At 39.0% G+C, this 25,467-nt stretch overlaps 2 protein-coding genes across 29 annotated transcripts in view; one reads left to right on the forward strand and one right to left on the reverse strand.

The window, feature by feature from the left end:
* The window catches only part of MPC2 (mitochondrial pyruvate carrier 2), a 29,696-nt gene extending 12,998 nt beyond the window's left edge, over positions 1-16,698 (reverse strand). Inside the window, exons 1-2 of the mRNA XM_008521062.2 lie at positions 16,434-16,698; positions 4,869-4,909 (exon numbers count right to left, since the gene is read on the reverse strand). Of these exons, the coding sequence (XP_008519284.1) occupies positions 4,869-4,909; positions 16,434-16,542 (150 nt within the window). The 5' untranslated portion in view covers positions 16,543-16,698. The remainder of the gene's footprint in view (positions 1-4,868; positions 4,910-16,433) is intronic.
* Positions 16,699-16,758: 60 nt separating this feature from the next.
* The window catches only part of DCAF6 (DDB1 and CUL4 associated factor 6), a 146,837-nt gene continuing 138,128 nt past the window's right edge, over positions 16,759-25,467 (forward strand). For 13 of the 28 annotated variants that reach the window (XR_011532195.1, XR_011532194.1, XM_070591500.1 and 10 more), the window contains exon 1: positions 17,216-17,722. Coding sequence is in view for 12 of the 28 variants with exons in the window: in XM_070591500.1 (XP_070447601.1) it covers positions 17,626-17,722 (97 nt within the window). In the remaining 16 variants the exon portion in view is untranslated. Of the gene's footprint in view, positions 17,723-25,467 lie in introns of all 28 variants that reach the window. The other 15 variants (XM_070591512.1, XM_070591515.1, XM_070591514.1 and 12 more) reach the window with 8 other exon arrangements.

Genomic DNA, 25,467 nt, shown 5'->3' on the forward strand with positions numbered 1-25,467 from the left:
GATAAGGGGCAGAAGATTTGTGTTCCTTTTCATCTTTATTCAAATAACAGAACTGCAGATTCGGAGAGTGCTCAGAGTGCACCACAAGATTGTGTAAAATACTCCCTAACATACAAAGAAAGTACCAGTTATAGCTAGAGTCACAGCGACAACTTAAAGGTGGTCATGCAGGTATAGGCTTTGGAGTCAAATAGACCTGGCGGTTCAAATCCTGACTCTGCAACTTGCAATAACAGTACAGTCAGTCACCTAGTTCTCTGAACCTCAGTACCCTTATCTGGAAAATGGTGATAATATTTACTTCTCAGATTTTTTCTGGTGGAAACTAAAAAGAGATAATGTATTAACCCAATACAGACTGTTTGGCATCTAGTAGACTCAAGTTCGCTCCCTTTGTTTCCATCAATAGAAAATGTTTTTCAGGGGCTGCCCCATGGCCGAGTGGTTAAGTGTGCACGCTTCGCTTTGGCGGCCCAGGGTTTCACTGGTTCGGATCCTGGGTGTGGACATGGCACTGCTTGTCAGGTCACGCTGAGGCGGCGTCTCACATGGCACAGCCAGAAGGACCTACAACTAGAATATACAACTATGTACAGGGGGACTTTGGGGAGAAGAAGAAGAGGGAGGAAAAAAAAAATAAAAAAAGCAGATTGGTAACAGATGTTAGCTCAGGTACCAATCTTTAAAAAAAAAAACGTTTTTCAAATGTCTGAAGCCCAGGTTTGTGATTCTTCCTGGCATCTGATCACTTCCACTTATCAGATAGTATAAAACATTTCTTTCTTTCAATATTTTCTCATTCATTAAAAAAAAGTCATAGGACACTTTTAGAGGAGTGTTAAAAAAATGAAATGCCACTATAGAATATTCCAATTCCAAAATGCTTAGAGACAGCAGAGCCCCCAAGATTTTAAACTGTGAATTAATCTGTGTAAGTAATTCCAGCTGGAAAAGCAAATAGGTATTAAAAATACGCATGGATAATCTTGAAATAGTTTGACTTATTTCTAAGGAGAAGAGAAAACAGAAAAATTAGCTACGCCAAATGGTATATTGTTCAAGAGTTAAGTATAACTCAGTCTATGCACAAAGATGACAAACAAAAATGAAAGCAGCTCTCTTATACGACCTTCACATAATAGGTTCCCCAGGTTAGCCAATGATCTCCATTCCTCCTGGAAACAAATTAACAGATGCCCTTGTCCACACACAATGGCTGGAGGGCTATTTATTCTGTATTGCACTCATGCATACTTGCTCCCACCAGCTGAGCTGCTTTTTTATCAAGTGAGTGTGTCTGTCCTCGAACTTTTTTATGCTCGTTTTACTTGTTAACGTAATTTACATAATTTAATGAACTCTCAGGTAAACAGGTGAAATACAAAAAGGAGGTTGCTATTTCTATGAAAACTGGAATGACTGCTTTGGAAAGACTGGATAAAGGCAAGTTGTTAAAACTTGCTATCAAATTTGGTGTGAATGAGACAGATATAAAAAGACTGGGGGGAAACCATAAAAATCTAGCAGGTTTCTGTTCTCATACTATTACGAAAGTGTCTATGAATTTGCTCTGCTTTATGGAAAACTAAACTGGAAATTATATAGGATGTACTATGGTATAATTCATCCAAGACAGAAGATGTGGAAATCAAAATCAGTGGATCCGTACACAAATAAAAGCTTTGGCCTCATAATAAATGATTGGCAAGTGAATATATATTTATTTTCTTTAAGTTAAAATAAAATATTTAAGATTTGTAGTTGTTTCTTAGGCTTATCCACTTTGACCTTTATGACTAATTAATTGGTTGCAACTAAAGCGGCTAAGAGGACTGCACCACAGTTAAATGTCTGAAGAAGTATAGTCTGAAATTCTTTATATAGAACATATGTGGCTTGCAGCAGCAACTGTTGTATGTCACATACACAATAACATAGATTAACTGTTTTCAAATGCTCTGGGATAAGAAAACACATTAGTATGTATATAAAGTAAAAACCTAACAAAAGAAGTCTCTCCACCAGAGAACAAGACACGGAAGTTTCTATTGCTATGCTGTCATCAGGAAACTATGTATGATTTCAACATGAACTTAAAATAGATGTTTTTAAAGGAGACAGATAGTCAAGAAGGCACTTATGAGTACATAATGCTGTCAATGTTTCTGATGGACCAGATCACAGAAAGACCAAACCTATTGATAAAATAATTAAATTTCTAAATTGTGGCAAATTTAGGGTCAAAGAGGACCCTTAAATTTATTGTAAATAGATTAAATCATTCTTTTTCTTTTAATAATGGTGCTAGAAACAATACTTCATCAATCAAGCTCACTTTATAAATATATAATTATAGTTTTAAGTGTTAGAGGGAGAGAAGAGGATTAAAATAGTAACATACCTTCCATTAGTATGGGCTTTTTTTTTGCATATCATACTATTTCTGAATGTTTAGAGTGTGAGAAGAATCATTAAAGATGCTATATTGAAACTTTTTTTAAACTGATGGGACCTTTTCTCAATATTTATTATTGTCTTTAGTACCCTCAAGTTGATCCCGCCTCCTAGCAACCCTGTGGATGGCAGAAAAACCCTGCCTGGCCTTTTTGGGCCACCCTCTCTCCTTCCGGCACTGTATCAGGCAATGCTCGGCTGTTATTCACAGGGTTTTCATGTCAATTTTTTCCAGAAGTGGGAGGCCAGGTCCTTCTTCCTAGTCTGTCCTAGTCTGGAAGCTCCGCTGAAACCTGTCCACCATGGATGACCCCGCTGGTATTTGAAATACCGGTGGCAGAACTTCAGCATCACAGCAACACGCAGCTGCCACAGTCTGACAACTGACAGACGGTTGGTGTGGTTCCCTGACCGGGAAATGAACCTGGGCCACAGCAGTGAGATCACTGAGTCTTAATCACTAGACCACCAGGGCTGGCTTTTTTTCTCAAAATATAAAGATAAAAAAACAACTGCTTCCTAGGTATCTGTAAAATAGAGCTCCCAACCACTAATCTACTCTAATCTTGTCATTTTATAGTTAAGGAGAAAAATGGCAGAGGCCAGTTAACCTGCTGAAGGCCATAATATTGAGGGACAGCCAATTCCAGAGCTAACATTCTCAACTACTTAGATTAACAAGTAAGTTTCTGCATTGTTCTAACAATTTAAAACAGTACATTTAAGAGAATTAAAATAGCCTACAACTCAACAACAAAAAAACGACTTGATTAAAAAATGGGCAAAGGGCTTGAACAGACATTTCTCCAAAGCAGATAAACAAATGATCAGTTAGTGCATGAAAAGATGCTCAGTATAACCAATCACGTTAGGGAGATGCAAATCAAAACCACAATGAGATATCACTTCACATCCATTAGGATGGTTATTATAAAACAACAACAACAAAAGTAACAAGTGTTGGCAGGGATATGGAGAAACTCGAATCCTTGTGAATTGCTGCTGGGAATATAAAATAGCATAACCGCTGTGAAATATACTACCTGTGAAATATAGTATGGCAGTTCCTAAAAAGATTAAATATAGAATTACCATACGATCCAACAATTCCACTTTTAGGTATATACCCAAAAGAACTGAAAGCAGGGACCAGAACAGATATTTGTACATCATTGTTCATAGCAGCAATATTCACAATAGCCAAAAGGTGGAAGCAACACAAGTTTATCCAACAGATGAATGGATAAACAAAGTGTGGTCTATACATACAACGGAATATCATTCAGACTTAAAAAGACTTAAAAAGGAAGGAAATTCTGACACATGCTACCATGCTAAGTGAAATAAGCCAGGCATAAAAAAGACAAATATTGTATGATTCCACTTATATGAGGTACCTAGAGTAGTCAAATTCACAGAGAAAGAAAGTAGGAAGGTGGTTGCCAGGGGCTGGGGAAAGAGGGGAATGAGGAGTTATTGCTTAATGGGTTCAGAGTTTTAGTTTTGCAAGATAAAAAAAGTTCTAGAGATTGGGTGTACAATGATGTGAATATACTTAACAGTATAAAAAATAGTTAAAATGTTAAATCTCGTGTATTTTTCAACAATTGAAAAAAAAGCCTACTTCTGTATTCAAACTTTAGAAGGTATCAGAATCTCCTAGGGGGTTTATGAAAATGCAAATTACTAGGTTCCATACTCATAGTTTCAGACTGAGTAAATCTGTGATGGGACCTGAAAATTGGCATTTCTCACCCATTCCTGGGCAATGCCAACGGTGCAGGTTCAGCGATGACACTTTGAGCAGCACTGCTATAGGCCAAAACTGGCACTTTCAACATAAAATCAATGATTTGCTATAAACAGCCACCAAAATTATTTCTTTTCAGCTAAATGAGAACTTTAGGAATGGAAACTGGTACAGGGTAAAAGCATTGGTCTTGGAGTCAGAGGTCCTAAATTCTCTCTCTCTCTCACCAAATGCTAATATATGCCCTTGGATAAATCCTTCTACTTCTGAGACTAACTTTCCTTGCCTCTATTTTGGTGTTACTATCTTTGGTTTTCATACTTAATTAATAATAAAAGTTAATTTGGAGGGTTCTAACTAGTTTAACGTTTACTTGGTCATAAAATTTTAGAATGAAGTTTCATGTTCCTGTGGCCCACAATTATAAGATTTGTGATAATAAATATGTTCCCAGAAAGCCTCTTATCTAAGGTGTCAGAAAAACTAAAGTTGGTAGTGTGCTTTATGAAGTAAAAATGATACATCTGAGAGTATTTGCACAAAATCATTTCAAGGCACACCATGAACATTTAAAAGTATATTCCTCATAAAAGTTACTTCATATTAGTAAGCTTCTTTTAAAGAATATTTTCTTCACTACCTTCTGTGAAAACTCAAGACTTACCCATTTCATAATTGGAGCCCAGAAAAAAACTGTTCTGGGACCTGAAAAATAAAAAGAAAAAATTTAGAAATAAACCAACTATTTTATACATGCCATCACCACATTTCAAAACCCCAAAGACTCATCCATCTATTTCTAACCATTTTTACTACGCTTTCTGCATACTTTCTATTTAAGTTAACATTAAGAAAGTCACCATAGTGTCAATCTTTCATACAAGTTGTTTTGATCTCCTTGTCAATTATTTGTATTTTTGTGACTTGTTAAAAATTTGCTAAAGTACAATGGAGATGGTTTTGGAAACCATTCTCAATGCTTACCTTGAACATGGAATTTAATGTTAGTTCACTCAGGGATAATATCCAAATTGGGGAAATTAAAAATTATGGAATTTTTGTGATATGAGCCTCAGTAGATATTTATATATTCACTAATTCTATTAATATTTATCATAAATGACATGTTACCACATGCGTTCTACTAAAGTTCTTGTAAAAATTCTACATATTCTAGTAAAAAATTAATAAACTCAACTTTAAAGTTCACATGAGAAAGGGGCAAGACTAGATCTGTAAGCTCTTTAGAATGGCAGGGTCCTTGTTTAGCTATTCTGCGACCCAGCCACCTTATGCAAAACGTTAAATAAATGTTTGTAGGTTTGAAGACAATTCTGGTTTCTAAGATAATTTAGAATTTGAGAAGGATGATGTTTTAAAGCTGGAAGAAAACCAGAGATCACCTAATCTAAATCTTTCATTTTACAGATGTGTTCAGAGAAGTTCTGTGACCCACTCCCGTCATGCAGCCAATGAGCAGCAGAATTGTGACCGGAACTTCCGTCTTCTAACTCTCAACCTGGTACTCTTTAACAATAGAAGGTAACTCTGCCCCTTCTAACTCTTCCAAATCATACATCTCTTTTAACCTTCACGGGGATACAGTCACAGGAAAGAAACAGACTTCGTCCATAGTAATTTAAAATGTAACTAAGCATGCAAGATCCAACATTTATCAGAGCACTTAGTATGGTGTGTATGTTCTCACACACTGATCAACAAAATACATTTATTTCTTAACACACAAGTTAAGCAACTTTATATACGACAACAGTGACTTATGAGCAAATTAAAAAATTTTTAAATCCTATTATATTCCTGACTATTATTGTTGCCTTAATATTCCACTTTACTTTGCAAAAGTAAATAATTTGTTTTTATGGATCAAAAAATCACATCTAAAATGGCATCATCACCCACACATAATATTTTACTTCTCTTCATCTATTCCCAATCAATATTCCTCAACAGCACCAGCAGTAAAGTTGCATTTATCCATTTTTTCCTCTAGTAGGTGAGTATTCACTGTCATGAATAATAAGGAATATTTCTGTTCACATATGCATAAATAACATTTAAAAGACAAAATGACTTAAACCTATTATTTAGAAACAAAACAAAAAACAGACGGTGAGGTTGAAACAGCTCCGAGCTGGGTTAAGGTCCAGCTGTAGCGCTGGGTTTAGTTTGTTGCAGCCAAGACCATTCATTCACTCACCCATCATAATTACTGCCTGCTTTACAATGTACCAGGCACAGGGGATGTGCGGGCAAATAAAATGCAGTGATAGCTTTTAATGACCTAAGCACAGGAAGGCTGTTTAAGCAAAATCCTATCTGGGAGCCGTATAAAAGCATTTTACGGAAACTGAATTATAAAGCGCTTTCATCAGAGCCATACTAGTTTCACACTTAGGTAATAACCATCACCCCAAAGTGAAAGTGAACCCAGTGATAACACTTCTTTTTGGGGTGCATTTTGGTTGAATTCCTATCAAAAGTAGTTGGTTAATCTTAACATTAAGAAGAGAAATTTGAAAACTGTAAAAACGGCATGCGCTCCCTCTATAATTTTGGCTTACTAAGTAGTTCTAGAAAAGTGTCACATGGATAGTGTAAGCCATTGCTTGCCTTTACTGTTATTAAGTGATGGCAATGTTACAAGTTTTGGACTATTCTTCCACAATTTAACATAGTCCTTGATATTTTTTTACCCCTCTCAAGACAATTCACTTTGGCCTTACAGCTAAACTCATTAATTCAATGTGATTTTAACAGAGTAAGATTTAAACATCTGCCACAGCATACTTTATTCTACTGTAGTGAGTCGTGAGTCTACTTACCTACCAAAATTATGGCTTCCTTGAGGCTAGTGGCTAAACAGTATTCATACTTATACCCCTACCATCTAATAGATGTTGAACAAAAAGAATTAGCCAGCATAGCTGGAAGCAGTTTATATTAACTAGAGTTTACACTGTAACTCTAATATATAAGTACGTATGTATATGTGTATATGTAATATACATATATGTGTATACACATTTGCAAACAACTGAAAAGTTCTTTAAAACATAAGTCGTTTTTGTCAATCCGATATTTAAATATTGATAAGTCTGGCTTATACTTTTAAGAATTTTAAAGTAAGTTTGGGGCTGGCCTGGTGGCACAGCAGTTAAGTTCGCATGTTTTGCTTCGGCGGCTTGGGGTTCCCCAGTTCAGATCCCGGGTGCAGACATGGCACCGCTTGGCATGCCATACTGTGGTAGGTGTCCCACATACAAAGTAGAGGATGATGGGCACAGATATTAGCTCAGGGCCAGTCTTCCTCAGCAAAAAGAGGAGCATTGGTGGCAGATGTTAGCTCAGGGTAATCTTCCTCAAAAAAAAAAAAAAAGTTTGCTGATTTCCTAGAACATTTAAACCTAATCCTAAAGTCTGTCTGCAACCTAAGTCTTATTTTCTCCATCTTCAAAGGAGCTGGATATCATCTTTAGACTGATAATTCTTCAAACACTAGAAGGTCATGGCACAGGCCCTCTCCATCCGCGTGGGCCAAAAGAACTACAATGCTAAACTTCACTTTCTCACATACATGTGATAGATGGTCACGTTCATGGTTTCGTATGTGCCTCCGAGTTCTCCATATTTTAAATTGCAGAGAAAATTTGGAGACAGTGCTGCAACAGTTACTGGAAGAATTAAAACTACTGGGGAGTTCTAAATTTTGATGTTCTTATAACTGAGTGAAGATCTAGCTATATTCAATTCCTGAGTTACTGTACTCATCTTTTACCCAGTTTCTTAAACTTTGCATTGTTCTGATCACCCTACCATTACACCTAGAGCTCTAGCCACATAACGACGCCTCCTCTAGGCAGGCATGCTGTTAAACATCCCACAATGCCTAGGACAGCCCCCTCTAACAGCCATCCAGTCCCCAAAATGTCAATGGTGTAAGGTTAAGAAACCCTGGCCTGGGTGGATTGACAAGCTAGGTAAAAGTGCCACTAGTTTCATGATGTTTTATGGCTCTAAACCTTACTTTCTGCTGTCCCCTCCCGCTATTCTGCCTTCTCTTCATCTGGCTAACTCCTAATATCCTTCAAAAACTCATCTCGGCTTCATCTCCTTAAGGAAGCCGCCTTTAACATCCCCAGATTAAATGCTCCTTCTCTGAACTCCAAAACAGAGTATATATTCTTCTATTGTTCTCTGCACTTAACAATTAAAATGATCTATTTATGCATCTGTCTCTTTAACTAGTCACGGCCCAAGGACTGTTTCTTAGTTTTCCATGACAAATGGTAGATATTTGTGAACAGAACTGAATTGAATTAACCATGTCCAGAGTAGGTGCTAATCAAAGATATTCAAACTTTAGGTCTGACCCAGATTTGCCTGAACACCGCTTCATCCTCAAGGCTGGAATTAGCTATTTACTCACCTCTGGGGACGTCGGGCTCCCTTTACATCAGGGCTCACTAGACCTTTACTCATTAGTTACTCTATGTTAGCCCATGGCACTCCCCTTTGGCTCCAGAAAATTCCTCCTGCGTGTCTGATGCCATATGCACTGATCCTACAAGCCAATCTTTTCAAACTCTCTGGTTGTTTTATTTAGCTTGAGTTTCTGAGACTCCTAGCGTCACACCTGTTTTATTTATTTATTTTTTGTCATATACAAAGCCTCTAGGTCGTATGCAGTATCAGTTACCAGGTTTATTTTTTATCCCTGCATGAAGTTTGGCTTCACCTCTCGAGGGTAAGCCGGCTCATTGTTTTAGTCTATAGCTTTGAACTCCTCTCTTCCTATTTCAGAACCGATGCTTCCTCTTCTACCACCCCAAAAATTGTTTCCTGAGCAAGGCCGAGGTTTTGGTTTCTTTACAAGCTTACATGCTTGATCCTTCAGGGTTAATTCAGTCAAGCTTTTCAGTAGGTTTGCCTGGTAACTAATTTACTCGACTGCCCCGAGCTAGGTGAGAGTTCTAAAACATTAACTGCCCCTCTTCCCCACAACCAACCAAACCAAACAAACTGCAAACATGAAATTATAGTTGCTAGAACCTGGATCCAGAGAGGTACGAATATTTTAGTTAGTGAATAATTTTAAACCACAAAACAAACCCTAAATTAGTTTAACAGCTGCTAAGCACTGAATTTAAAAATATCAGTAGCAAATATATGACATTCTAAATTTCTAACTTTTCTGAGATATGAGATGATGCTAGGTGAAACAAATAGTCAGAGTTGGCTATCTATTAATGCAAACAGTGTCTTCTTCATTGTTTTAAAAAAAGGAAAAGGGGCCAGCCCAGCGATGCAGCAGTTAAGTTCACATGTTCTGCTTCAGTGGCCTGGGGTTCGCCGGTTCGGATCCCGGGTGTGGACCTATGCAGCGCTTGCAAGCCATGCTGTGGCAGGTGTCCCACATATAAAGTAGAGGAAGATGGGCACGGATGTTAGCTCAGGTCAAGTCTTCCTCAGGAAAAAGAGGAGGATTGGCAGCAGATGTTAGCTCAAGGCTAATCTTCCTCAAAAAAAAAAAAGGGAAAAAATACCTGTGATCATACAATGGGTTAATAAAAAATTTTAAAGAAAATTTACTTTAGTTCACCCTTCTATTTTATCTTAGCTAATTATTTTCTACCTTAAGAACAAATAAATCAAATGAATTTAGACATGTATGAATTCAGGCATAGAGGGTGCCTTCCTGAAAACAGCAATCAATCAATAGTGGAAATGGTAATGAAGAAACATTGCAACTTACATCACCATTTCTAAAACATAAAGGTTTTTTTTGAGGATCCGAACCGGCGAAACTCTGGGCCACCGAAGCGGAGCGTGCGACCTTAACCACTCGGCCATGGGGTCGGCAGCATGAGACATACATTTTTAAACAAAATAACAAATCTAGTTGCCCTGAAGAACTTCGATGAACCTGTTGATAAAATAATGACATAAATTTACTTCCTAATTTCCTTATCTGAGAGAAATTACTCAACTAATTATTATATAAATTCTACCCAGAAAGTATGTCATTCATTGTATGTGTGATTCTCTCCCTAGGGAAAGACTTCCTTTTTTTTTTTTTGAGGAAGATTAGCCCTGAGCTAACTACTGCCAATCCTCCCCTTTTTGCTGAGGAAGACTGGCCCTGAGTTAACATCCATGCCCATCTTCCTCTACTTTATACATGGGGCGCCTACCACAGCATGGCTTTTGCCAAGCAGTGCCATGTCCGCACCCAGGATCTGAAGTGGCAGAGCCCAGGCCACTGAGAAGCTGAACATGCGAACTTAACTGCTGTGCCACCGGGCCGGCCCCAAAGACCTCCTTCTTAGAACAGCATAGGTAACTTTCACACACATGCAAACACACACACACACAAATATTGAACTGAGGTGCTCACTATGTCCCGATGTGAAAAATTTGTTTTTTTTTTTGAGGAAGATTAGCCCTGAGCTAACATCTGCTGCCAATCCTCCTCTTTTTGCTGAGGAATACTGCCCCTGAGCTAACATCCGTGCCTGTCTTCCTCTACTTTCTATGTGGGATGCCTGCCACAGCGTGGCTTGATAAGCGGTGCGTAGGTCTGCACCCAGGATCCGGGGCGGTGAACCCTGGGCCACCGAAGCGGAGCGTACAACCTCAACCGCTGCGCCACCTGGCCGGCCCCTAGAGTTTCTTACTGAATGTTTCCTCTACCTCTTCCCATCCCTTTCATTCCATTTCTCTGTGATTTGTTGCTTTTCAACATCCCTCAACATTCTTCGTAGTTCCCTATATTAAGCAAGTCTATACCTGTTTGCTATCATGGGACAAACTACTTACAAATCTTTAGAATTTGTAAAGGTTACTCTTTGACATAGATATTGACTGTCAACAATCACTCATTTTTATTTGTACTAAAGCTAGTTCTGATTTCACACTAAGAACAGGAAGGGCTATTGTTTGAGAGCCATTATACTTTTTATATCTTCTGTAAAGCCTTGGAAACAGCTATCACTCAAATGGTACCCAGAACATCATGGATATATAATCATTTTTAAACTGTTGATTGAAAATAGGCTTCGGTGGAAATTCTAAAGTAAAACAACAGGTGAAGCAACTAGCTAAGATAGCTAATACCCATTTTAGGGTTGATATATTCTAATTTACATGTTTCTTCAATTACAAAGAATCAATGACTTTTAGATTTAGAAAGATTGCTGAAATCGTCTAGTTCAGGCACTTATAAGTCAGGTAAATGAGGGTCAGAGAGGTGGAATTACTCATCTAAAATACCCAGCACAGGAAGGCTAAAAGCTTAGAGCCCGAAATCCTAATCTAACCATAACTATATGGGTTTATCTAATGAAATCTGAGTTTCCTGAGGGCTCTGAGAGTGGGAAAAGCCCTAGTAGAAACACCAAATCGTATATTATTACAGCTGGAAAGGACCTTAAGGAAAATCTAAACTCCCTTATTTTTATAGATGAAAAAGACAGTTAGAAGTAATTTGCCTTATACTCAGCAATTCTGGATAGAGCAAGGACCAGAACACAGGTCTTTGATCCCAGTCCTCTTTCTACTATATCCCTTTAAACATATTTCATACTCTTATAACCAAAATTAATCTTCCTACATGACTCGGAAATGACAAATTATTTATAGCTTTTCCTAATTAGAGCTTGCTTCTCCTTTGGTACATCTGATGAATCAAATTAGGTGAGGCATAAACAGTCTCAATTTTTAAAAATTAGTTTAAAATCAGTTTAGCAGACAAAAGTGTCAAATAATTACAGCAAAGGTTGCACTCTCTTTATGCTCTTTCTGAGGATACAGTATCTCTGTGGGCAGTGATTTTTATTTTATTCATTAACGTATCCCAAGTGCCAGAACACTGCCTAATTTACAGTAGGCCCTCAATAAATATTGAGTCATTCAACTTTCTTGGTAGCTAACTGTTTAAAGATATTCTATTTTTTATCAATATCTTACAGTTGTATTTGAAATCCCAGCTTTCCATTTTGATTCTCATTCCTTAATTTTAAGATAATAGAGTTTATTACTGTAAGAAATAATATATATATTTATATATTTAGTGTATATTCTAAACACATATTAAATATATATTTAAGAATATATCTGTATATAGATGTATTATATATAATGTACTATACGGACATAATATATAATATAGCTATGCAGATGTCTATCCTACACTGCCTTTAGAATTCATCAGATAATCTCTGTAGCAAAAAAATAAATTGTTCTAAATGGAGATGTTAAAGAACTATGTAACTATGTGGGTATCTACACTGGTTATTTATTTGATCCACATTTGGCTTTATTTACATATAATAAAATAACATATACTTTGAACTAAGTTGTAGTAAACTATCTAGTATATAACATCAATTCCCTTAGTATTTAATTCTGAATACTTATGATAAAGATAGTCCCTTACGAACACGGCTAATATTGGTTTATTTACTACATTTTCAATTTTTAAAATATTCGCAAGGTCTTTAAGATAAATAAGAAAAAAACAATTCTCTTACCTAGGAAAAATGCTAATGTTCCTGTTACTAAGACCTTACAGTAACTTCTCCCATGAGCCTTCGCAGAAACATCATGTAACGGAGAATGATATTCTCAGCAGCAGCACGCTAAGCACTGCAGCAAATTTCATAGAAGCGGTTTTTCAAAAGTTCTTCCATTTAAGGCAAAACATAAGTCAATAAAAGCAAAGCTACAGTGACTTAAAATAATATAGCTTTATTTATTTTTATTATTTATTTTATTTTTTCTCCAGTTTTACTGAGATATAATTGACATATAACATTCTATTAGTTTCAGGTGAACAACATGATTTGATACACGTTTATAGTTCTAAATGATTGATTAGTGCAATAAGTTTAGTTAACATCCATCACCTCACCTAGTTACAATTTTTTTTTCTTGTCATGAGAACTTTTAAGATCTACTCTCTTAGCAGCTTTCAAATATACAACACAGTATTGTTAACTCTAGTCACCATGTTGTACATTACATCCCCAAAACTTATTTATCTTATAACTGGAGGTTTATACCTTTTGATTGGCGTCAAGGATAATTTTTAGACTCTTTAGAGCTGTGGTCTCCCACTTTCTTTTGAACACATGACCATATCAGTAAAAAAAAACTTTGAGCACATATCCCCTACATACATAGTTTATATATTCCCAGTTTATACACATATATATGTTGACATATATATGTTGACTCCATGGAATTCAGTTGTGTGTGTATATACATAACTGTACTAATATATTTTTATACTTAAGATATATACACAATGGGAACTTAAAAAGGAGAAAATAATAATAAGCATTAACAGTTCTAGTTCTATTGTTTTCTTTCTGCATTACAATGCTTCATTTTGTGCACCCCTTGGGACAATTCACCCCATTTTGGAGCTCATAAATACAAAGTAATGACATTCCTCCACTAATAATTTTTTTTGTGCAACTAAGCTTTTAAGTAAACATTGGGTAGTATGACTTCAAGGTTATTTCTGTGATAAATATCTAGAGTATAGCTATGCAGTGGAGTCACAGACTTCTATAGGCAGGAGGGGGTAAGGAGAGTGTCATAACTTACCAGAACTCAACTCCCTAGGGCAAACATTTGTTTAGAACTCTGTTCTTACTCTACAGAGGTAGATCATGATGTGCCAAGAACAACACATAGGTACATGAATGATGCAGGCCACAGGTCTAACTACAGTATATAATATAGATATATAATGCCATATTCTAACTCCAACACGTATCTACATAGAGACATATTCTTGTTACTTGTCTAGACATACTTGTCGGTGATAAAATTAAATCTCAAAAATTTAGAATCGGCAATGTATGATATACAAGTATTAATACCCTAGTCTTGCATATCATTGTCAAAACCTTCAGCATGTGAATCTATTCTAAGGTCTAAACGATGATTCAGGAATATACCATTATGCAAAACAGTATGCAAAAACTTTGAATATTCACTCTGGGTAACTCTTGGAACAATAATCAGTGTTTCTTCAGATTTTATTCAATACTAAGGAAGCAACAGTTATATTTTTCATGCTTCTACATTTCTACATTGGGGTGCCTACAACTATTTTTAAAAAGATTTATTTATTTATTTTTTATTTTTTGGTGAGGAAGATTGTCCCTGAGCTAACATCTGTGCCAATCTTCCTCTATTATGTATGTGGGACACCACCACAGCATGGCTTGATGAGCAGTGCCAGGTCTGCACCTGGGATCCGAATCCATGAACACTGGGCTGCCAAAGTGGAACGTGTGAACTTAACCACTATGCCACCGGGACGGCCCCCCTACCAATTTTTAATCACAAATAATTTTACAGTGATAGATATTCTTACTCTGCATATTGGTTAAAAGCTTAGATGGGAGGGAACTAACATTTGTTGACAGTCTAAGTGCAAAAACTCTGCCACGTGCTTTACAGACATTATACCATTTAATTTTCACAACAATCCTTAAATGGTGTTAATTATTACCCCCATTTTATAGATTAGAAAACTAAGGCTTGGGGGATTTAAGGCCAGGGTCACATAACCAAGATTTAAACCTAGATCTGTCTGGCTTCAAAGCCTATGCTTCTTTCACTACACGGAGAAAGGGGTACAATCAACTGAACTGATCCAAGAACACCTGGATGAAATGGACAATCCACAAATGAAAGGTAACTCCTCTTCATTCCGAAAGTTGAGTAATGATTATAGATGGTTAAAGCCAAGGCCTTGGAAAAGATCACTGTAAAACTACCCTCTAATCTTGTATTAAAGCAGTCTATAATTGCTCCTCCCCTGCTGGTATCACACAGTCCAAACACAAAGAGGGGCAGAGTTGACTCCACAGAATCCAGTTGACTCTAAAGTGAAGATCAGTACAGAAGCATTGCCCAATCCTCCCTCCTGAAAACCTTTGCCACAGAACAGAGCATAATTCCAAAAAATTGAGCGTTAAAAGAACTAAAAGGCAAATAAACTAAATAAACCTATTCATCGATAAATACCTCTCCTTAAAGATCAATTTTATAATGGGTATAATACTGTAGTAAATAACACTAAAGTATAATCCTAAGATATAGTTCATTGCATTATTAAATTGGAAATCAGATTTAGTAACCAGCTCTGACTCAGATACGTTGGGAAACAGACAACTTTCCTAATGACACCAGCTATAGATACAGATTTAACTATGTAGGAAAAAATGGCCACTTTTTGGGGTGCACTTCAATGTTTCAATTTACCACACATTTTCTAATCTGCTAAGTCTTAGGCTTGAAAGAGAGTTCAGAACAGTTCCCAGCCAAGTAAGTATTATTATGCCCATTTTATAGGAGAAGTAACAGAATTCTAGGTCTTAAATAAAGAGTTGGAGGACTTGAGATCTTCCAGCGTCTTACAGAATTATTTTTTTCAACCATAAGAACGCTGTTCTCCAATAGGACAAGAAAGCTAACATTTACGGAGCATTTATGAAAAATGAAACACATGCTATCTTTAATTCTCACATCCACCACATTTTACAAAACCTAAGAGATTTAGGATTTTGCTCAAGGTCACACCTATACAAAGCAGCAGAGTAGAATTAAATCCAGGTCTGTGCACGTGAAAAGGCCCAGGGAGAGCTTGTTCAGTAATTTCATAAATAAGGATAGACTTAAACCAACTAGACCTGTGGGATGAGGAATGACACTGACTCTGACACCCGGGTCACGCATCCGCAGGCCCCTGCCAGCTGGAGCTGAAGGAAGTATGACCTTTACTCCAAACCCTCCGGTGCGACAAGACAGCTCTGCTCCGCGCGGGTCAATATACCACTACTCGTGGAGGAAAGAGGAGAGAATGAGGGTTTCGGGGTGGCCCGCACCCTTTCGCGGCTGCGGAAAAGGAGAAAGATCAAATCCAGAGGCCCGCTCCGGGTTTGAATGGTGCCTAAGGGATGGGGCGCAACAAAGATAGCGAAGGGCGCTGAATCACAGGGTTATGAGAGATGTTGGATAAGAAGAAGTGAAAAGCAGGGAGGACGGGAGAGGAGGCGGACGCGCTCGAGGGGAAGCGGTTGGGGATGTGGGTGATGGCTCCAGCCGCAGAGGTGCCAGCGGACCTCTAAAGGTCGACTTGAGGGGGGAGAGAGGGAAGGTCTCGGTAGGAGCCATTCTAAGGGTCCATTACCTGCCGGGTGGTTGTACAACGGCCTCAACTTCTCAGGCAACATGAGCTCCACTTTATCGAGGACCCGGTGGTAGGTGGCCCGCAGGCCCCGGGCGCCGGCGGCTGACATCTCTGCGGACGAGTGATCGTGGGCGGCCGGGCGGGAGAGTGGCCGCGTGCTCGGCCCTGGCTGACAACGAAGGGCAGCTCGTCACTCTCCCCTGCGACAGCGCCTCGCGTCCTCCTCTCCCTTAGGGCGCCCTTCCCGGGGCTCAGCCTGCCCCCTGCGAACCGTCTACGGGCGGGGGCCTGGAGACCGCTGAGGGGGCGGAGGCTCTGCGACTGCCCGCCCCGGGCCCGCCTCCCGCCGCCCGCCCTCCCGCAGCCGACCCGTAGGAGGAGTCATGGCAACAGGTGCCCAAAGGATTGCCTCACCGAGTCTTCCCTGAGCCCTGCCGGCAGCGCGCCTGCGCAAGCAGAGCTGCCGGCGGTGATTGGGCCGCCCCGCGGCGTGGGCGGGGCCCAGCGCGAACCTCCAATTTCTCCTTCCTGCCCTCGAGGCCATTTTGGAGAAGGGAAAGTGAAGCTGCACCGGCTCTAATCCGCTTTCACTTTGATCGGGAGGCCCGTAGTTAAAATGGGCTTTTCGGGCCTTCCGTGCCCCAACTAAAGATGACACCGCACAACTCTCTTGCTTCCTTCGGAATGAGACTCGTGAGCGAAAGACTTCAGACCTCAGCTTCTCTCTCTATTCCTCGTCTGTCCATAGAGAATTAAGGACTGGGCTAGAGTGGCCTCAACCCACTTTTCTAGGGTGAGGGCAGCTGAGGCGGATACCGGCATCAGTCCCCGGGGGTGGTCGTCGTCTCGCGAGAAAGGCTTAGAAGGGAGGGTGTCGAGAACGAGGAGAGGGAGGAGTCGCGGCCACCTCCGCCTCCACCTCCTCTTGGAGGGGGGCCGAGGGAGGGGACTGTTGCTGATCTCAGGATGTTCTGGGTAGTCTGAGAAGGAGAGTATGAGGCGAGCTTCGGCCCGGGTGCGGCCGGGCTTCGGGGGCGAAGGCGCCGCTGCCGCCGCTGTTTAAGTCGCCGCGCCCGCGAGGGCTGGCGCACGGATGGTGCCGGTGCGACTCGGGTGTTGATCCGCGTGTCCCCTCCCCCTCCTCCCCTCCCCCACGCGGTGGGCTCCCCTCCCACCCCGGCCGGGCCGAGCCATGTCTCGGCGTGGCTCCTGCCCACACCTGTTGTGGGACGTGAGGAAAAGGTCCCTCGGGCTGGAGGACCCGTCCCGGCTGCGGAACCGCTACCTGGGTGAGCGGGGCCCGGGCGGAGGCGCCGAGGTCGCCGCCCGGGGGTGGGGGAGGGGCCTTCGCAGCGGGGGCTGTTGGCGGTGGGACAGCGCCTCGGCGGGGGCGCCCCGAGACCCGGGCGCCGGGGGACCTCGGCCGGCCGCGCCGGCGCCCTCCCGCTGCCGAGCCCCCGTGCCTGCCGCCAGGCGCCGCCCTTGCTGGGTTCTCCTCCGGGGGCCGCCCCGGGGGCAGGCAGTCCTGGCAGGAACGGTGTTGGGGTCGCCTCTGGAGGGGGACTCGGGAGAACACTTGCCGCCCCCCGGGGCTGCTTCGTTGGGAGCAGAAGTTGGCGCTTTTGCTCCTCTCCGGCGCGCGCCTCGCTCGGCCGAAGGACCTAAGTTTTTGTTGACCCCTCGTCCCTTCCCTCCCCGGAGGGCCAGGTGTCGGCTGCGCCGGGCGCCCACCCTCGGGGACTGGGCGCCGCGGGCGGCCACGAGCACAGGCCCCCGGGGTCGGCGAGCCCCCGCCCGGCCGCTCGGCCCTTCGGTTGGTTGTGAGCGCCGTCCGGGGGTGTCGGGTTTCACGTTCCTCTCCCCTCTCCTGTGAAACGCACTTGGCGTTTACTGTTTCCTAGTTAAGCCTTCTAAAAACAACCTTCAACACTTGAGCGAACAGCAGTCCACTTTTTTTTCGTTTTGGATCCAGTGGTTTTGTGAGAATTCTGGGTCGCACCTGAGCTAACTCAGAAGTCCGATATCTTAGAGGTGGACCTGTTTAGTAAGGGTGTTTTCCAAGTTTCTTCCTGGGCAGTCTGTTCATTACTCTCTTTTATTTCATTCTTTTAAAATTTGAAGATAAGACGACAACATTCAAAAGTTTTTTTCCAATTTTGTCACTTTTTGCTAGGTATTTGTTGATGTCATTTGGTTTTGATTTGAAATCAATAAAAGAAAATGAAATCTCATTACACCTAACAGTTCTGGTGTGTAAATTATTTGCGAGGTTCGCAAGCATTTTTTTCCTTATTCTTGTTTTTTAGTGTTGCAGGTGAAATAAGAATACATTCTCCTCGTAAAAACTTAGTAAAAATGAAGCAGAAATCCTTGTGATCCATTACAGTTTCACACACACACCCTGAGAGGTAACAACGTTATGTTTCCTGAGTATTCTTCAGGACCTTCTTTTACATTCTTACAAGCACATATGTACATGTAGAAATGCTAGTTTTGTGTTTGTGTGAGACCTGCATATATGGTGTCATATTGTGAACATTGTTTTGCAGCTTGCTTTTTCTGACTACATCTTGGAGATCTTTCCAAGGCGGTAAAAAGGATCTGAATATTCAGTCTTTTAAATTTGCTTAGTATTTAACAGCATGAAGGCACCGCAGTGGCCTCAACCTTTCCTCCTGAAATGGACGTTCCCTGTTAGCAACAGCACTGCCGCGAACATCCCTCTGCCTGCCGTTTGTGTGTTTGCTCTAGGCTAAGTACCTGGAGTGGTGATTAATCGTTTGAAAATTAAACACCGATAGAGAGTGCTTTTTTTAAACCAGTAACCAAAAAAGATGTGCAGGGTTTTTTTTAGTGTTTGTTCGCTGAGAAAGAACTTAATTTTAGTTTAATAAAACAAATTTTAATGCTGTGTTCTATAAGAATGAATTTATAATTTGGTTCTTTATCTCAGTTGGTTAGACAGTTAAGTACTTATATAGGTTTATATATTAATGTTTTCTTCTGGTTAAGTTAGTTCACCTGTGTCTGTGACAGTCAGTTAAAATCTAACAAAACCGTATATTTTCTTTTTCACTCTGCTCTGACTCACTAGTGAGAGTGGCGTTTGTGCGTTGGGTGGAGAGGAATTGAAGAGTGAGAGTCCACTGACTTTAGTAGAAAGTCTAAATTATAGATGATCAAATGTGTATATACATAAAGGGAGTTCCTTATCTTAAATAATATTTTAAATGTGCTAACAATATGTACTTTATAATTAGCACATTCTTGAAACAGCTTCCTTTCAGTGTGGGTTTCTAAGTCTTTGAAAATAGCTTGCAAAGTAATTTCTTGGCCTTCGTAGACTTTGTGTACACCCTTAGTTAATCTAACCCTTCCACACCACAGTGCTAATCTTGATTTAGCATTCAGGACACAGCAAAATCCGCATTTTAGTAGTGCCTGAGTGAGATTTAAAAAAAATGACATTTTGAAGTACTCTTATAAACCTTTCCTTTTAAAACGTCCCAAGTCCAAGGGTTTTAGAAAGTAAATAGATCCTTTTTTTTTTGAGACTTCTATTTAAACATTGTTTGTTTAACTACAGTATTGTAGGTTAAATATTTTTGTAATTTGTTTCCCTTATTTGTATTTCTAATAATGAGTTACTGCGAAAGAACGGTAAAACTGGTTAGAACAAATTGACAGATTTTTCTGTAACATTTACATTTCCAATTATTTCAGCATAACGTGTCTTTCCAATAGTAGTAGTGAAGCTTTGTAGGTGATTTTATTTAAATTTGGTTAATTACCTCCTTTCCTCCCATCAAGGGAAATTGCCAGTTCACAAAACATCCTTTTATGTTACGGGAATGAAGATAAATAATTTATCACACGTTATTTAGAAGAAAAAGATGTGTATGTTTAATTATGGCCCCCAAATTCACAAGATTCACCTGAACCAATAGAGACTTGTTTGGTCTAGCATGGGTTCAGAGGCCAGGCCAGGGCTTGTAATCTTTATGAGTCTCATCTAAATGTCAATGTAGGATTTATTTTTTTGAAGAGTGGTTGTCAGAGTCCAGAGTCAGGGACACCTGTAGGTTTAAATGTTTCAGAGTTTCTCAAGATACTCTATGCTAGCTGTCGAGGAGCGCTTTCGGAATTTAGTGATTATTATAACTTATCAGCCACACATATTTCATCTCTATATATACTTATACAGTTTTATAAAGATAAACGTTGCTTATAAAAGGACTATCATTTCTGTATGTTTCCTCTTTTTATTCATATTTCTCTCATTTTAGACAGACTTGCCTACAACTTGAATTTACACTTTTAACCATTCTAAATTAAAAGACAGTAATTGACAAAAAAATAATTTAAAGGAACTTTTTGAGGGAGTTGTTTGCTATAACGTATAAACTGTTTAACATAAAATGTTTAAATAATGATTAGGCAGTTTCTTCGTCAGCTTGGGCTGCCGTAACAAAACACCGTAAACTGGGCGGCTTATAAACAACAGAAATTTATTTCTCACAGCCTTGGCGGTTGGAAGGCTGAGCTCAGGGTACCCCCATCGTCAGGTTCTGCCTCTGGTGAGGGCTTGCTTCCTGGTTCATAGCCATCTTTTCACTGTAACCTCACATGGCAAGGTGGGGAGCTGCCTCTCAGGGGTCTCTTTTGTAAGGGCTCTAATCCAATCATAATCACCTCCCAAAGACCACATCTCCTAATACTATTACCTTGGTGGTTAGGATTTTGACAAAGGAATTTTTGGGCGATACAAACATTCATACTAGCAGGCAGCCAGTGACAACTTTATAGTGGAGATTGAAATCTCTTTTTGTAAGGGAGTTAGGAAGTCTGTGTCCTTCAAATATCATTCGAGTCAGTATGTAGTGAAATGGATAATTTTGCATTTAGATTACTCTTTAACGTATTCCGAATACATCTACATTCAGGCTTACCAAGTTCTTCATACTGTGTTGCCAAGTTACAATATATGAGGGTCAGTAAATTTGACTTTTGCCTCTTTGTTAGCCACTGGGGAAAAGTTAGTGGAATATTTGTATTTTGTTTCTTTAGTCTTGAAATCCATTGAAAGTTGCAAAGTGTATGATTTCAGTAGTGAAAAATGGCTGTCAAACATGGCCCAAGTATAGTAGAATATGCAGCTAATTTTTAAAGGTACGGCCACCAAAGGCATATTCCCAGTCGTAACAACTGCAGGCAACTGAATATGACTGCTGTGGACCTCATTCCCCTCCTATAGGATGAAAGTGCTTAGAAGGGATAAGAGCTGGTAGCATAAAATTTATGTTGCGGGTCTATTTTAGGTCAGTGTTTTTCAAATGTTTTGACCACGATCCACAGTAAAAATGCATTTATGTGGCAACTTGTGATATACACACACAACTAAAATAAAAGATTCTCCAAATGATATTTAGCCTTACTAGATGGAGTACATTCAGTTTTCTGTTCTGTATCGTGTTGTTAAAAGTGTTAGTGTTGACCTGGTAGCATATCCATTAAGGAGTGTTGGCTTAGGTTTGCAAAACTACGGGGTGGTGTGTGTTTTTACGATGGTAATCGAATGTTATCAACTCCAAGTTTAGGGGGGATACGTTTCCCAAGTCCTTGCAGCAGATTAAAAAAATCTTGTTTTAAACATTGCTGATGGCTAATAAAGAAGATATATATAATGAAACTTCATTTTATTTATATCTTAGAAAACATAACTAGGGTATGACACTTTTAAATCCTCATTTCTTGGAAAATACCTATATTGGGATTGCTGAGTTGTATGATAATATTTGTTAGAATTCTTTATGTATTCTTGATGGAAGTCCTTAATCAGATATGTCTTTTACAAATATTTTCTCCCAGTTTGTAGCTTGTCTTTTCTTTTTCTTAACAGCACCTTTTATAGTTCATGCTTTGTGTGTCCTGTTTAAGAATAGTTACCTAATCCAAGGTCATAAAGATTTCTACTATCCTTTTTCTGGAAGTTTTCTATTTTTAACTCTTACATTTAGGGCTGTGAACAATTTTGAGTTAATTTTTATATATGCTGTGAGGTAAGGGTCAGGTTTCGTTTCTTTGTATATGAATGTGCAGCTGATTTAGCACTATTTGTGAAAAGGCTATCCTTTCCCCTTTGTTGCACCTCAGTTGACCATATATGTAAGTCACTTTCTCTACCATGTTCCATTGATCTAGGTGTCTATCTTTATGCTAGTACTTCATGTCTTTATAGTAAGTGTTGAAATCAGCTAGAGTGATATTTTGAACTTGGTTCTTTTTTCCAAAATTATTTTGTCTATTCTGGGTTCTTTGCATTTCCATATGAATTTTAAAATCAGCTTGTTAACTTCTACTAAAAAGACCTTGGGATTTTGATTGGTATTGTGTTGAAGCTATACATTATTTCAAGGAGAACTGTAGTCTTTACTATTGAATCTTCCAATCTTTGACGGTGGTTTTTCTCTCCATTTGGGTATTCTTTCATTTCTCTCAGCAGTGTTTTATATCTTTCAGTGTACAAATCTTGTACATATTTTATTATATTTATCCCTATATATATGTTTTTAATACCGTTTTAGATGGTATTGTTTTTTAATTTCAATATCAAATTATTCATCATGGGTATGTAGAAATACAACTGATTTTTTTTAAATTGTCCTCACATCCTGCAGCTTTACTAAACTTACTCATTAGTACTTATAAACTTTTGTTTTTTGCAAGTTTTTGGGGATTTTCTGTAGATGATTATGTCACTGTATATTAAGAGAGTTTTGTTTCTTCCTTTTCACTTACATTCTTTTTTTTCCTTTTTCTTGCTTAACTGCACTGGCCAGGACTCTAGTAGAATCTTGAATGGAAGTAGAGAGAGTGGACATCCTTGCTCATTCCTCATCCTTCAGTCTTTCGCTATTAAATTAGTTGTTGGTTATAGGATTTATCCGATTGAAGAAATTCTCTTCTATTCTTAGATTGCTGAGAATGTTTATCATGACTAGTTGTTGAATTTTGTTAAGGTTTTTTCCTGTATCTATTGAGTTGATTATATGATTTCCCTTTCATTGATTCTGTTAATATGCTATATTAACATATTGGTTGTTTTTTTAATGTTGAGCCAACATTCAGTTCTGGGCTAAATCCTACTTCCTTATGGTAAATTATCTTTTATATATTGCTGGCTTCACTTTTGGTAAGAATTTTACGTCTGTGTTCATAAAAGATATTAACGTATAGTTTTCTTGTTATATTTTTGCCAGTTTTTGGTATCAGGATGATGCTGCCCTCATAAATGAGTTGAATGTGTTCTCTTTCTCTGAAGAGTTTGTGTAAAATTGAAATTATCTTTTACTTAAGCATTTAATAGATTTCAGCATTGAAACCCCATTGAAGCTGTCTAAGCTTGGAATTTTCTTTCTGGGAAGGTTTCTTTTTGGTACTCTATTTAACTTTTTATTTTGAGATAATTGTAGATTCATATGCAGTTGTAGGAAGTAATACAAAGAGATCCCATATACCCTTCAACCAATTCCCCCAATGGTAACTGACATCTTGTGCAACTATATTATAATATCAAAACCAGGAAATTGACATAGGTACATCTGTGAACTTTGAGATTTCCCCAGTTTTACATGCACTCATTTGTATGTGTGTGTGTATTTAGTGCCAGGCAGTTTTAACAGATTAATTTTAATTAACTTTAATAGATTAATGTTAGTTTTAATTCATTAATGTGGTTACCACCACATTTAAGATACAGAACAGTGTCATCACAATTCTTTGTGATACTTTTTTTTTTTTTAGATTGGCACCTGAGCTAACATCTCTTGCCGATCCTCTTTTTTCTTTTCTTTCTCCCCAAAGACCCCCAGTACATAGTTGTATATTCTAGTTGTAGATCCTTCTGGTTGTGTTATGTGGGATGCCGCCTCAGCATGGCTTGATGAGTGGTGCTAGGTCTGCACCCAGGAATCCACACCACTGAAACCCTGGGCCACTGAAGTGGAGCGCATGAACTTAACCGCTCCGCCTTGGGCCTGGCCCTTGTGATACCCTTTTATAGCCACGGCTACATCTTTCTTTCCTTACTGCTAACCCCTGGCAACCACCAATCTGTTGTCCATCTCTGTAATTTTGTCATTTCAAGAATGTTATATAAATAACATGTCTGTAACATTATAAATAACAGCATGTAACCTTTTGAGATTGGCTTTTTTCCCTTGGCATAATTCCCTTAAGATCCATCCAAGTTGTTCTGTGAATCAATAGTTTATTCCTTTTCATTGTTGATAAGTGTTTCAAGATATGGTTCTATGACTTTAACCATTTACCTGTTGACAGATATTTAGATTATTTCTAAATTTTGACTATTAAGTGTAAAAGTGTTATATATAAACATTCATATATATATTTTTGTATGGCTGTACGTTTTCTTAAGTTTCTTAAGTTTCATAAGTTTTCTCTCTGGGATGTGTCCAAGAATTACAGTTACTGGTCTGTATGGTAAGCACATTGTTTAATTTTGTAAGAAACTGCTGTACTCTCCCTGTCAGCCATGTATGAGTAATCTGGTTTCTTTGCATCATCACCAGCATTTGGTGTTACCACCGTTTTTTGGGTTCTTTGTTGTTTTTTGTGAGGAAGATTCACCCTGAGCTAACATCTGTGCCAGTCTTCCTCTACTTTGTATGTAGGATGCCTCCACAGCATGGCTGATGAGTGAAGTAGGTCTGCACTTGGGATCTGAACCTGTGAACGTGGGCCACTGAAGTGGAGCCTGCCAAACTTGAACCACTTGGCCACAGGGCTGGCTCCTAATGGCTGTTTTATATTTTAGAGATTCTGATAAGTAAATAGTCATACTTCATGGTTTTAATTTACATTTCCCTAATGGCTAATGTTGAGCACAATTTTATGTGCTTATTTGCTCTCTTTGTAGTTTCAGTGAAATGTCTATTCATGTCTTTTGCTCAATTTTTATTTGGATTGTTATTTTTTTTTTTTTACTGTTGAGTATTGAGACTTATTTATACAG

Source organism: Equus przewalskii, chromosome 23, assembly GCF_037783145.1.
Source record: "Equus przewalskii isolate Varuska chromosome 23, EquPr2, whole genome shotgun sequence".
Classification (NCBI taxonomy): Eukaryota; Metazoa; Chordata; class Mammalia; order Perissodactyla; family Equidae; genus Equus; species Equus przewalskii.